Below are 15,640 nucleotides of genomic sequence, written 5' to 3'. Positions count from 1 at the left end.
TTTATAGTATACCAACTATAGCAAACCAATAATAGATACTGTTTTTTGGCACATTGCGTTGGTTATATTTATGGGCTTGAGGAGAGTTTCTTGAAATTTCAGCTTATGCAACACTAACATTTATGTATACATTGTTGATTCTTACATTTGACAATCTTCTACAACTTTAGAGAATAGGCGGAAATTTCGCAATACAGATTTAACAATATATGTTATATACATTTCTAAATATACCTTTAAGTTAAACAAATATTGATATTAAAATAAATATATAATAGTAAATCCATCACAGTGTGACAAAGAAGAATAACCATTAAAACTAACCACCAACTTAATGACACTAATTTCTACAAAAAGCTCCTTCAGGGTCCTAGAACTCAGTGCACAGAAATCATCAGTGATGAACTTCAACATCTCCAAAATAACCAAATAAACAAAAAATAACATCCAATGCTTGTTCAAACAGATGCTACCTACAATACAAAAACCTAAAAGTACTGGTGATCCCATCAATTATAAACATACACAACCAATCTTTTATTTTTCTTGAAATAAAGTCAAAACACACTAATATCATTGAATGCTTTGTATGTTTTAAAATTTCATATAACAAAGGAAGGACAAGAAATTCTGAAAACTGCTCTTGAACACATTTTTGATCTAAACAGTTTTATTTTATCATTGAAAACAAATCAAATGTACTTCAGTTACCAGGTTCCTTGTGATTTCAAATGAAGTAAATAATTGAGACAAGAACAAAATATTTGTATATAAATTCAAAATAAAACACATTTTCTTTATTTTTTTTTCAGTTGACTTAACATATAACCTGTACAGTTCATGATAACAAAACATGTACATTATATCAAATCTATAATAAGTCACATAAATTCAGAGTCCAGTTTATAATTCAAAACCTCACATGTAAGCTGCCCAGCCTACATACATTTGACAAAGCAGCTTCTCATCCGTTGCTTCCTAGAAATAAAAAGATCATCATAACAATTTGATTATATCCAATACATTTCATTATATAATGTTATTAAATTACAAATAGTGATTTTAATAAGAAATTGTCTATTACATTAGTTAGTACACTAAATTGTCTATTACATTAGTTAGTATACTAAATTGTCTATTACATTAGTTAGTACACTAAATTGTCTATTACATTAGTTAGTACACTAAATTGTTTATTACATTAGTTAGTACACTAAATTGTCTATTACATTAGTTAGTATACTAAATTATCTATTACATTAGTTAATACACTAAATTGTCTATTACATTAGTTAGTACACTAAATTGTCTATTACATTAGTTAGTATACTAAATTGTTTATTACATTAGTTAGTATACTAAATTGTCTATTACATTAGTTAGTATACTAAATTGTTTATTACATTAGTTAGTATACTAAATTGTTTATTACATTAGTTAGTATACTAAATTGTCTATTACATTAGTTAGTACACTAAATTGTCTATTACATTAGTTAGTACACTAAATTTCTATGATCAACATGACAACAATGTAGTTTTGGAGTATAATATTTACATTTAGCTCTCCAAACACAAAAACAGTGACTTTTGCTCATCTGCGAAGAACACAGTTTTCAGTGGTGTTGCTGTTGACAGCAAGTCATGTGATACTAAGCTACTGAAGCAGGTCTTCTGGCTTTTAATTGATTAATTAAGTCTGTTCCTAATCACTTGATCACTGCAGTTGCTGTCCTGAAGCTAATACTGAAACCATGGACAACAGAATGGCAATCCCTAATAGATATGTTGTGTAAATAGCAGTCATTATCTAGACAGTCTAATCTATAAACCTATTATCATTATGTGACATAGTAGACTTTTCTCTACCTTATCTTGACAGTCTAATCTATAAATCTATTGTCATTATATGACACAGTAGACTTTTCTCTACCTTATCTAGCCAGTCTAGTCTATAAACCTATTGTCATTATATGACACAGTAGACTTTTCTCTACCTTATCTAGACAGTCTAATCTATAAACCTATTGTCATTATATGACACAGTAGACTTTTCTCTACCTTATCTAGACAGTCTAATCTATAAACCTATTGTCTTATAGTGTGCCCATAACATTTCCATTGTAGGGCCAATAACAACAAAACAAAATGCCACTTGCCTTTGTTTGTACTTCGAAGAATAGTTTACAAACCCAAAACTGAAGACAAAATGAGGGTAATGTATTTTCAGGACAGATAAAGTGAGAAAAAAGTATCAAACAGCTATGCTTTCTTGCAACAGGGCAGATGAAACATACACATGATATGTTAATTTTTGGAATCAGCTGTAATTTTCCAGACATAATTAAATGGATTTCAGGGATTGCTTTAAGCAATATTCCAAATCAGACAATATAAACATGACTAACCTGAATCAGGTAGTTAACCTGTCCTTCAATAGACAGAGGCAAACCTTGACCTTTTAGCTTGCTGCGTACAACACCTTTCAATCTTTGCTCAATGTCACGAACATGAATTAAAGCCTGTAAATAAAAGAAAAAAAAGTGAATAGATGAGCATTATAAGACTTGTTGCTACACCTGAAGGAGATGTTATATTTTATAACTTATTAGTTAAACTTGAGGGGACACAACAGAGTGGCTTAACAATGGCTGAGAGGATTGAACAGAATCTTCAAAAGGTACCCTGAATACATACATTTAGTATAATAATGCTTGGAGATGGCTTGAATGAGTAATGAAGAAAAACTTTAATATAAGTTTAACATAACAGCAAAGGTACAGCATTTCAACAAGGTTTTGTCATCATCACATATAAACAGAGTTGTTCTTGTAAGTTTGAGTAACTGCAATACTTTACTTTTAGTATAATATTAAGTTTCTCATTCTGAATATTCCCAATTTCTACATGGTTGCACAGTGTGGTTACTGTACTTGCTTGAGTAACTGCAATACTTTACATATTGCAAAATATTTAGGTTAGTTGCAATGCTAGATCTCACAAAAACTTGTTGTCACATATATGGAGTTGCTCAATCTGTTCAAAATAATTCTTATTAAATTTGAGATGTATCAAGTTGACATTATATGAAATTCAAGTAACTATATAAATAGTTTTCAGATTTCTTGTGGCTCAACAATGAATTTCCCATGACCAGTCTTTTGGTTTCTATAAGTTATAATTTTCCTATACTGAAAATGTATTTCTGATAGTTACTTATCTCCACTTACATAAATAGCTATTCTCATTCAGTGCTGCCATCATTTTTTCGCATGCCACAAGCCTTGAGCTCCCATGTACCCCAAAATCAATGTGGTTCAACTGCATCTCACATACAAATCATCATGCGACAACCCTCCACCAATAGGAGTGTGACACACCCTCCTGATGCATGCGACTCCCTTCAGAAAACTGAAGCACCGGTTTTCAGTGGGGAGGAGGTAAGTACCTATCGGAAATACATTTTTAGTACAGGAAAATTATAACTTCTGACAACGTACATTACCTCCGCTCACTCACATAAATAGCTAGAATCCCACATTGAATAGGTGGAGGGACCAGTGCAAGGGAAAGAAACACACCCTAAAAGAGTAAATCCTTGCAGTAGAGGATCATATGTGGGAGACCACACCCCTTCTGCACCAGGTATACTCTTTGCCCTGTGTGGAAAGAGGTGTCGGAGACATGGGCAGAAATTGGGAGGAGTATACCCAAAAGGGAGAGAAAAATGATTGGATAGTGATCCAAACCACATGATATTGGAATCTCAATCCCATACAGTACATCAATGTGGGTGAGAGTAAAAGGATGTGCCTCTAGATGTAGAGTGGCTAGGGCACGACAGACTGTATACAGCAAATCACCTGCATCCAAAACCCAGCACCCAAGAACCAAAATCCATGCGGGGGTAGGATGAAGATCATACTGTTGGTAACCAGAGGAATATCAACATCAGAGACAGTGCAATGGGAGACAACAAAAACTCTATTTTGAAAAGCAGACTATTCTTGATTTATTCAATCTAAGGAATGGCAGGTATGGGCAGCTATCCTTTTCTGCTTTACCCATGAAGTCCATGGGTTAGTATGGTCTGGATCAGGCATATGGATGAAACAAATATATTGCAAGCAATCTTGTGGAACACCCCATCTCAACAGTGTGTATTTAGTGGCCATGAAAATTATAATTGTTAAGTCATCATGGCCTTATAGTGTGGATTTGGCCAGTTTAAGTATATCTGGACAGAGCAGGATCTATAAAGAAGAAAAAAAAAGGGGGATATGCCTCTGAAAAATAAGAGGTATACATACAAAAAAGTATCTTACACAGTCCCAGTCTCACTGAAGAGTAAAGGATGGTAACAAGTAGAAGATGGTATAAAGATGAGGAATTTCAGCTACCCGAAACAGATAATGGGAGATAAATGTACGAGGTGTAGTCCCAGTTCTCGATGGAAGAGGGTGAGATGTAGATAAAAGGGAAGGTGCCTAGTTTAGACAACAGGAATTGATTATGGGGAAAAAAGATACAAGGAAGAAAAAGGCCAATCGAATCAAAAGCCGATTTCAAAGGGCAAGGGTGGAATGAAACAAATAAAAAACAAAGGAGTGGTGCTACGGAATGAAACAGCAGGAAAAGGAACCAACTGAAAGAAGTCTTGAAGGCAACAATAAAGCAATCCAGAGCAGATACGGGACATAGAAGGCCAACCAGATCCAAATGGGATTAAAGGTGGGAGATGGAAGGAAATGGAAACGAAGAGAAGGAAGAACATGCCCAAAGTGGAGAGTAGGAAAAATTGATCCAGAACAAAAAGGACAGATTGAGCTGAAGCAGCTGAGAAAACTAGATCTGTGTCAGCCAGGAAGAAGCAATTAGAAATACACGACACAGAGTGGCAAGGATGAACAAAATCCCCCAGGGAAGATGATGAATGGGATGAGAAAATAAAGGTATAAACGGATCTCAATCCTGTCTGAATGCATCAACAGCCAAGGCAAGTGGATAAGGAACCAGAGACAAAGACATACAGATCTGAAACAAGCTCTAAGGGCAAGGCATGAAATTAGTACCCAACCCCATGGTGAACAAACTTAAGACAGTGACACGAGGGATAAAAAATAGGAATGTGGACATAAGAATACAAAACGTCAACCATGGGCATCCAACAGTCCTGGAGAAAATGTCCACCATAGTGTAATAAAAGAAAATATAACAAAAATGGAAAGATCCAAGAAGTGATTGAAGTGGGTCAGATCAATCACAAACTCCAATTTGCATCAAGAATACACGATTAATGGAGGAACTCTTAGATGTAGGACAAGTAAATGATGGCAAGATGCTGGACATGGAACATGAATAAAGAATGCAATGGCCAAAGCGAAAATGAGCAACCAAAAAAGAAAAAATCAAATGTAGCAATATAGATACCACACATGATGCTAAAGTCAGAGTAGTAACACCCCCCAAAAAAGCAGACCAGTGTAGGAAAAAGAGCCATCCATAAGTCCCAATTAGATGTAGAAGAAATACGAACTTGGTACAAAACAGTGTCCCACCCCAGAAGATCCCAAAAGCAAAGATGCCACGTGTGTAGGGAAAGAACCGAAGATGGCAATCACCCCAATACAGAGGTAAGGAGGAGGAAGGTATCCCATGAAAATCCCCGAGAAATAGATTGAACACTTCAGAAAGGAGGTATATGGCAGCAATACCAGTAAGAGAGGCAATAGGGGAAGACAAAGACTGGAAAACTTGGCTAGGGAGAAAGGGATAGGATTAACAGATTCTGCTCCCTGTAAAGGCAACAGAGATTCAAAGCGCAGAGAAGCAAGAAAACAAAAACAATCTGCCTGATGGTAAGCTAAGGCAAAATGAACCAAAGCCCAAGGAGGGCAAAGCATGCCAGCACCATCTTTCAGAAGAGAGACAAAAAGGCCCAGCATGAACTAAAATGTCTGGAAAAGGAGGGGGAAAAACAACAACAACAATTGTGAAACATGTATAAAAATGGCCAAGGTAGGCCTAGCACACTCTGCAGTAGAAGCCTGGGAAGGCCAATTCCTAATCAAGTGGAGGAAAATTATCAAAATAGACGTTGTCCTGAACAAGTTTGGCAGTTTGAGGAGGAAGGTGAGCAATAGTGGGTGAAGGTTGGGCAGACCCCAGACCCAGGGTTCCTCAAAAACGAAATTAAAATAATTAATTAAAATATAATTAATTACGAAAATGAAAAAGTTGTTATGTTGTAAAATGATGTAAGTCTATTTTGACAATAAAAATTTTAGTAGATGGGATTTCATAAAGAAACAATATATTTTACCTAATTTACAATTTACCACTAAGATGAATGACAGGTAAGCCTAAAATTACAAAGACACATGTTAAGCCTAAACTAACGTTGCGATATAAAAGGATATCACTAAACATTAATTAAAACACCCTAACCTTACTAGAAGTAGGTACAAATCAAACTAAATGTATGTTATTGAAATTAAATAACTACAAAAAATAATATTAATATCAAAATGTTCAAAAAGCTATAACAGTATAACAGCTTTTGGTGGACCCAAATGTGTGGGCCACCAAACTCTAGCCTGACAAAGGTCAACTCATATAACAATCAAACTCCCAATGTATTAAAGCTGACAATTCCTTAACTGAGTACTGCCACATGCAGCCTAGGTAATTGTGCTTGAAGCAAATTATAACATGTTTGAAGGTGAAACATAAGCTTCGGTAAAAACGAAAACAAAAGGCGAAAAACAATAAAGATAAGTTATCACTTAAAACAAGTAAAGTGAGATAGAAGAAAAATAGAAAATATCTCCACTTCATATGAAATTTCAAAAAACACGGGAAGATAGCACAAACAAAAACATCTTGAGGATAGTACTGCCAAACAAGAAGTGACAGCTTGATAAAATCAAATAGAGGGAGTCACATGTGTCATGATGATTTGCATGTGAGACACAGTTGAATGTTGATCTTGGGGTATGTGGGAGCTGAAGGCTTGTGGCATGGGAAAAATTTGCCTATAGAGAGCAGCACTGAACGAGAATAGCTATTTATGTGAAAGAAGGTAATGTACCTTATCGGAAGTATTATTTAGATTAAATAGAAAATTTACACTTAACAACTGCACTGTCAATTTACTTATGTTTTATTTATACATTATTTGCAAGATATGTTACATAAAGCAACAAGTTAAAAATTAACTTCATAACTGATCTATTTAATGCTGCTTACAAATAAATATACTCTGTGTGAATTGAAATTATGGACACAAAGCCATATGGCTGTTTATCTACAAATGGAAACAGTTAACCGCTGCCAAAAAATCAATGGAATTACTTTGACAAATATATTTAATTTAGAAAAAATTAAAATACCTTTTCATTATTGATTTCCCCAGAGTCCAAAGACACTGACCGTGTGCTTTTAGTTGATTTGCTCCATTCAACAAGAGGGTCATATACAAATGGCCTCAAGACACTAAAATGTAATGATGTCATATAACTATCAAAATCTCTCTGGAAAATGCTTTAAGAACAGAATTTTTAGCTGTTTACTATTTTAATGGTTGCACAACATGCTTTGATGTTAGAATTTTTCTGAAATAAAAAAAATGAAAATCAAGATTTAAACACACAAATGTGCTATTAACGTGAACAGGTGCTTAGCCAACTAAGCTATCATGTTTCATATGCGGGAATGTTAAATTTTGGTTACTAAGATTAGAACTTTGCAAAACTCTTGAACTGTTCCAATCAGTTTGTAAAGCTCACAATTCGTTTAATTTATCTTTTCTGTTGTTGAAAATGCTGATTTTATACATTATATATGTAAAATTTGCTTCTTCAAATGTGGCACAACATTCTGTGAAGTTAAGAATTTTTTGAAAAAGTGAAAATTTAGTATCTATTGGATTTGAACCAACACCTTTGATCTAATGAATAAAACTACTGTATTCATCTTAAAAGTTGCATATTTCAGTTTTCTCATCACTGCTTATTAACTGACCCTTTCCAATATGTTATCCCATATTTTAAAATATTCTGTCTGATCTCTCTTCTAACACCACTACAAAATAAAACTATAACTGAGAAGTTTAGATTTATAATTTGTTCACATAAATATTTTATTAACATGTCTTTTGAATAAAGTAAAAAACAAAACAAAAAGCTAATCCTTATTTAAATTTTACCCCAATTCCTAATAATAATTTTTATGTGGGAAGTAGAAATATTTAACCTTATCACCTGTGTAGATTTACGAAAATTTATGGCCTTTATACAAGTTTGTTGTTTGTTTCTAGCTCAAATAGTTTTAAACCATTAAATGTTTGAAGTTGGTGGTGTCAAATATTGTAAACTTCAAGTGACTGCATTGTTTGTTTTATAATTTACAAGCTTCTACTAACAAAAGCAAAAATATAGACTTAAAATAATACCCAAAACTCAAGCGCTTTTGAATAGTTGACTATTCTTCTTCAGGAGAAAAAAAAAGCATAAATATGTCATTAGAGAGCTGAGGTTATTTTCTTTCTCACAAAGTATTTGCTACAAAACTTCCTATCTTCCTTATATGGATTCTAACTTTCTAAACAGAAACCTTTCTTGATCACATGCCTTTAAATGATCTAACTATGTCACATTTTTGTACCATACATAATAGTAAAAAATTAACTGTTAGTTCCCATGATGGATTGTATGAAGAAATTACTTTCACTCTACTGCTGATAAAATAATTGGAACTACTGAAACCTTACAGCTACATACAAATGCAAAACATCTCTGCATTTTATACATGTGTTTACAGAGATTTAAAAATATGTTCAAGACAGGAAGATTTAAGTAACAAACTGTTACTAATTAAAAATCTAGTTGATGAAAGAGAATTTGAACCAAATATAATAGATAGAGCAATTTAGCAAAGGTTCAATGTTAGTTACAAATATTACTAAAATACCACTTTATATGTTCACAAGGCATGGTTCAGAAATATGCTGTAAAGAAAGTTGTTATTATATTCTATTATACATGTGAAATTTTTTATGGCACATTTTACAGATAAGACACATTATTTAGAATAAATTCAATAAATACAGAATAAGACAAATATGGATACTTAAAATGTTCTTTCATTTGATTGTTAAACATGCTATATGTGTTTTGTGATTTTAAAGTTTGTAACCTATTAGATTAATAAAAAGTATCATTTCTACACTTTTTACAATAAAATTCTTTTACCAAAACCACAATGCATATGTAGTAAATTTGAAGTACAATACAGTCAGTTATACATACAAATACATGTATTTTGAATAAATATAATCATATTTTATGAATGTATAAATAACTACACATAAATGAACACAAAAACACACAGATACCTCATCAAAGCTTCTTTCTGATTCCTCATTACTTTCATAGTTACCTCACAAGCTTTTCGGAAAATACCTTCATATCCAAGAGGACCCTAATAACATTCATAATAATATAAGAAACAACTCTGAATCACTTTACGTGAATAAAATGTTAACATGTAAACAATAGATTTACAAACTTTAGGTAAAGTTTATGGACTTCATTAATAACATCCTTTTATTCTCCAATCTATCCACCCTACAATCCAATTAACTAGTCTTTTCTCAGCCTCTACAAATGTAATTGTTTTATCTTATGTGTTGTAAATGCTTGAAAAGGTTTTATCTGTATATATATATAGGTAAAGACAAAGCATGTCGAGCATTCCTACTCATTGGCTATATAATGTATCTCTCACTTCTTAAACATAGTATCTGTGTGTGTGTTGTACTACATCTGAGCTATGTAGTTCTATGATGCTTTAAAATGTCAGTAAAAACAAACAGATAAAAATGAAACATTTGATCCTTCAAAACTGTCCTTGTACATCTTATCCTTGAGAGAAGCAAAAATTTAAAGTGAATTTTTTTAAAAAAATCATTGATTCACTTTTAAACTTCTGTGAAGTGCTGATCTCTAATACTGTGAAGTGCTGATCTCCAATACTGTGAAGTGCTGATCTCCAATACTGCCAATGGCATACATTAATCATCCTGTTTAAAAATCAAAACTGTCTTTTAACTGGAGCCGTTTCCAGATCTTAAGTCTTAAATTGGTGTCATATCATCCTATTATCTTTAGCACAAAGAAACCAGAGGATATTGATTCCCTTGGGTAATCTTCTAAACTTCAAGAGAATATTAGTCAAGAAATCTTAATCTATCCGTATAAGATGAACCATACCCTCCTCTGAACCCCTTGAAATAAATCAAAATATCTTCTAAACAGACCAAAACTGTAGAACATAATCCAAGCTATATTTGTATGGATTTGTATAAAAAAAATAATTAACTCGTTCGACTTGTAACTAATAAGTCTATAAATGTAACGTAAAATTCCATTACCTTTACTAAAAGTAACAGAGCACTGCCTTGATGGTGTGAATGACTTATCTACCACTATGCCAAGATCATTTTCTTCACTCATGCTATTGTGTGGGTTCCCATCTATATTAAATGTGTGATTAAAATTATGATAACCCAAATTTATTACTTTGTGCTAGTTACTAATAAAGGTAAGATGCCAAATATTTGTCCAACTTAACAACTGATTCAAGTCATTCCGTAATATCTCAGCATCCTAAATATAGCTACGTATAAGCAAGAACAAAATGGCATCAGCAAATTTTACTAAGTATACCCATATCAACATTACAAATGTAAATAATAAAAACCAAAGGACCAAGCTCCTGAAGCACTTAATTAGTAACAAGGGTCCAGTTTGACAGGACTTCATTAATAACAGCCATTTATTCTCCAATCTAACCACCCTAAAATCTAATTAACTAGTCTTTTCCCAGCCTCTAACAATGTAATTGTTTTATCTAATCTTTTGTGTGGCACCTTCAAAAAATGCTACCTACCTCTCCGCACCACTAAAATCTTAAATCTCACATAGACAATGGTGGTGGGGCTGGTGCTCATCAATTACAAAGATGAGCTACTTTCTGAAATAGCAACAGAAAGAGAGAGCCCACAGGGCATGACTTCCACGAGACCAGAGGTTGCCTAGTGGAGCAGCACCCAGTGGGAGACTGTATCATTTATAAGCATGGAATATTCTTCACTCAACTTGGTATTATATATGCATTGATATATTACATGTACATTGCAGAAATATTTACAGTAAAGGATAAATCCAGTGCTAGTGATAGTGTGTTGCAATAATGGGTGGAATATTACAGCATGTAGTGTGGCTAAGGCACTAGGCTGTTCCATCTTGGTGAAATACTTATGTGAGATATTGTAAAAATAAGCAGAGGGAGGAGGGGATCTCACTTGCATTCTGAGGCAAATTTAAGTTCCATCTGACTGTACATATCCACTGGAAATTACTTGAGATATACTGTAATGGGGTGTCCTGTACTATACTTCCAGAGAACACTCCTGCCCTACATCTCAAACAAGCGATGAGCTCAACCAATCTCTCACTGGGAGAAATGCACTGCTTGCAGAGGATATCAACATTCTCAACAGTTTGGACTGGAGAAGTAAGGGTTCTTCTGTGCAACACTAGTACCATAGGAGGACGGGTATGCTAAGGGCTCAGTCAAATTGGCCGAGTTCCTGATTCTAAATTGACCCTTTATAGTTTCCAGACTATAACTTCTAATATATTTCAATAATCATTAAGAGGCATTTGTGGACAATAAATCAAGATATTTATTTTAACTAAAAATTTCTCCATGAACATATGGAGTCAAAATGTTGACTGCTCCAATTGCAAAGTAATTTTCATGTTAAGATTAAAAATACTTTTATTCATCTGAAAAATCTCAAATGTCATTTGTGTAATCTCTAAAATTTCCTAAATACATTTAAAACATTTTTTTTCAGTAAAACTATATTTTATTCTGTTATTTTCTTTACCCTAACTCTATATTTGATCAACCTTGTAACCAGACATACACACGCAAAAAATCTAAATTGCCCTTTTTCTTTTTTAGAATGACTTCAAATTGTAATATGAAACATTTATTTATCCTAAGTAACTATAAACTCTTAACCGTATACATCTGGTTTTACTCAAGGTTTATTGCTCTCTGAACTGTGTCTAACTAATATTCCCACCATGTAAGTTGTAAATTACTTGGCAACTCTCATTATCCTATTTAATTATATAATGCACGAGCTACTTGTGAGCTGCTCGCAAGCATACTTGGTGAAATTTTTTATTATTCTTTATTTCACCTTATCTGACCTAGAGTTTCTAATATGATACCTTTATGATAATAAATACAGAATACACATGAAAATCAAGAAATAAAGTAATTAACTTTTTTTTTGCTGTCCACAACATTTAACCCTATTTTTATACTAATGGTACTACTGCACTAAATAATATTTTATTGAATTAACCCTAAGCTTATACATCAGGGATTCTGCATGTCACAAGATTTTACTTGGTTACATTCAAAAATTAAGTAAGCAATCTTACAATCAATGTATGCCAGTAATATTACAATATAACATTTACAATATAATTCAAAGTTTTATATTATCTAAGTTTTAATTCCTGAGAAAGAACACTTATGTTAGGTGAAGGAGGAAAAACACAATAATTAGATGGTGGAATTTCACCCAATACTGAAGAGGAGAAATCATAGGATACAAGGGAAACACTTATATACAATATACCTGATTAAACCAGTTGCAAAAAGAGAGTGGTAGGTGAAATCACCTGAATGGGTGTAAAATGTGACTGACCAAAAAAGGGGAATGCGGCAAAAAAAATCGAGTCCAAAAATTCTTCACCCTGATGGTATTCTTCCTAAGAAATATGTTTAGATGGACAAGGAGAGGAAATCACCAACCAAACATGAGACTCTTAACTCCCTGCAAATTAAAAGGCTTGTACTTCCTCAACAGATAAAGCCAAACCTGTAATCTGGGAAATTGTGCCATTTACATTGTTGACTGTTGGGGAAATTTCATTGTCCTCCACATTAAACCTCCAATTCATACTAATAACAAGTAGAACTTGGGAACCAGAAAAATGTCAAATGCAAAAATTTTGGAAATAATTGAAATCAAACACGGAAATTTTAAAATTGTTGAATAAACTTCATCGGAAACAACAACAAATTACAATCAAAAATTGTAGTCCTAATTGGAAAAATTAAACACAGATTTAATTGATGTAATGCCAATCGAGAAAAGTGAGGCTTGTGTGGGAATAGAAGAGGAAGCTAGTTACATGATATGTACATGTTCAGAAGTGGCACAAAACTGATGAGGCATAAAGACTGGTGTGCTGATTACACACATTTTTTAACAATGCTTAAAGGGCAGACAAGGATCAAGATAGCTTTGTGTGAGAGGAGGCAAGACCACAGCAGAAGCTTCTTTTATCAGACTCATAAGATATTTTTTCCACAAAGGAAGCAAGACTCACTTTCCAGGGAAACTACTATCACTTGCTTTAGAAACAAGAGTAACATTAGCAATTCTCCAATTCTCAGGACCCTGCCCACTGTCTAATTACCTATTAAAAGTAATAGAAGCTCACCTTTATGAACTTTAAAACCTCGTCTTGTCCTGACACCTTATCTATGTTTAATATCTTAGTCTTTTTTTACTTAACATTAAGGGAATAATGTCTACTTGATTTGGGTCAATTTTAACATTTCCCACAAAATGTTAAAGGTCAGAAGTATTGCTAATTTATTTTCTTATAAAAACAGAACAGAACGTTTAAAAGCTCACCAATAATGAAATTAGTGAAAAATTTTAAATTGAAATTATGATTTCAGCTGTTAATGAGGTCATAATTATGGATGATTTTAATTTCAGGTATATAGATTGGGAAATGCTAGTGTCAAACCATGAGGTATAAAGATTTTTGGAAACTGTTCAAGATGTTTTTTTTTTACCAACTGGTCAAGCAACCTACTAGAAACAATACTAGTTTAGAATTATTGTTAACTTGTGATATAGAAATTGTTGAAACATCTGGGTGCAAGTGACCATTGCTCTATTAGGTTCGATGTTTTGCTGGACATGGAGATCAGGAATAATGATATTTTGGTTACAAGTTTCAAAAAAGCAAAATTTGGAGGGATGTGACAAGAATTATCTGTTGTTAATTGGGTAGCCGAGTTATTTGGAGACACTGATCAAATGTGGAAAATGTTTTGATGTTCCCTATAGAAAGAAAAGGGTGGCTGCAAGTAGAAAACCAGGTTGGTTCACAAAGGGTATAAGGGGATAAAATTAAAGAAAAGCATCACAAGCTTAAGAAGTTTAAATTGACTGGTATGACAGGAGATTTAGAAGATTATAGGAGATCAAGAAAGTTGGTAAAACAGGAAATTATGACATCAAAAAAGGATGTATAAGAAAAGGTTGGCTGAAAATGTAAAAATTAACATTAAGGATTTCTTTAAATACATTTAGGGTAAACAAAATGTTAGGATTGGGTAGGACCCTTGAGGAATGATAAAGGAAGGCTTGTATCTGATAATTATGAGATGGCTGGGTTATTAAATTCTGCTTTTTCTTCAATTTTTACAAATGAAAATTTGAGCAGTATTCCTCATCTTGAGCAGTTGATAGATGGAAACAAGGTCAAACAAGACAACTGCATTAATTCTGAGCTTCTTAAGAAAAAATTGGTAAGTATAAAAAATGATAGAGTTCTTGAGCCAGATAATATTTCTCCAAGGATTTTGAAGGAGGTTAAGGATTGGATATGTGGGCCACTTGCTACTATTTTATGCAAGTCCTTGAATAGTGGGAAGGTGACAAAGGATTGAAAGTTAGCTAATGTCACTCTTTTCAAGGGAGGTAATAAAAATTGTCCCAGTAATTATAGGCCTATTAGTCTTACATCAGTTGTGGAAAAAGTTTTGGAAAGTCATTTAACACAGTTTAGAATTTTATTGGATAGTCAACATGGTTTCACTAAGGGAAAATCTTACCTTACAAACCTTTTGACATTCTTTGAAAAGGTTACTGCTTATGTATATGAGGGTAAGGGTGTAGATTTGGTGTATCTGTCTTTTCAAAAAGCATTTGACATGGTGCCACATAAAAGGCTTGTAAAAAAATTATCTCTGTAGGTGTGGGGGTTAAGTTAGCAAATTGGATAGAAGAATGGCTGGATGGAAGAAAGCAGAGAGTTGTTATAAATGGAGTTCAGTTAAACTGGATTAATATCACAAGTGGGGTTCCTCAGGGCTCAGTCTTAGGACCTTTGCTCTTTTTGATTTATATCAATGACATAGATGAAAAAATGGTCAATAAATTACTTCAATTTTCTGATTATATTACGATCTTTATTTAATTTCTGTAGTGCATATTGGTCTATAGAAGACATATTAACTCTTTCAGCACGGGCTCAGTCCCTGGGACCGACCCCGTAACCATTTTGTGCTTGTTATAGTTTTCATACTATAACTTTTAAATTAGTATGAGAATGTTAACGAGATTTGGCAGATTATCAGTAAACATTACAATGCTTTCATATGCAAAATATAAAATTTTTTTGATTAAGTCTTAAGGTTTATAAAGCACTGTTTTTCTCATGTCTTTTTCTCTTTTCACATGTTGCCTA

General features: G+C 33.2%; 1 protein-coding gene across 1 annotated transcript in view; it reads right to left on the bottom strand.

Annotated features, from left to right (window-relative positions):
* Nucleotides 1-769: 769 nt before the first annotated feature.
* Nucleotides 770-15,640, bottom strand: part of LOC106467654 (serine/threonine-protein kinase ATR-like) — a 63,490-nt gene continuing 48,619 nt past the window's right edge. The window contains 4 exon segments of the mRNA XM_013928026.2: nucleotides 770-978; nucleotides 2,408-2,521; nucleotides 7,391-7,493; nucleotides 9,394-9,479. Coding sequence (XP_013783480.2) covers nucleotides 919-978; nucleotides 2,408-2,521; nucleotides 7,391-7,493; nucleotides 9,394-9,479 — 363 coding nt within the window. The 3' untranslated portion in view covers nucleotides 770-918.

Source organism: Limulus polyphemus, unplaced genomic scaffold, assembly GCF_000517525.1.
Source record: "Limulus polyphemus unplaced genomic scaffold, Limulus_polyphemus-2.1.2 Scaffold2694, whole genome shotgun sequence".
In the NCBI taxonomy this organism is placed as follows: Eukaryota; Metazoa; Arthropoda; class Merostomata; order Xiphosura; family Limulidae; genus Limulus; species Limulus polyphemus.
The sequence above is the reverse complement of the archived record's forward strand: the minus strand, read 5'-3'. Positions and strand labels throughout refer to the sequence as shown.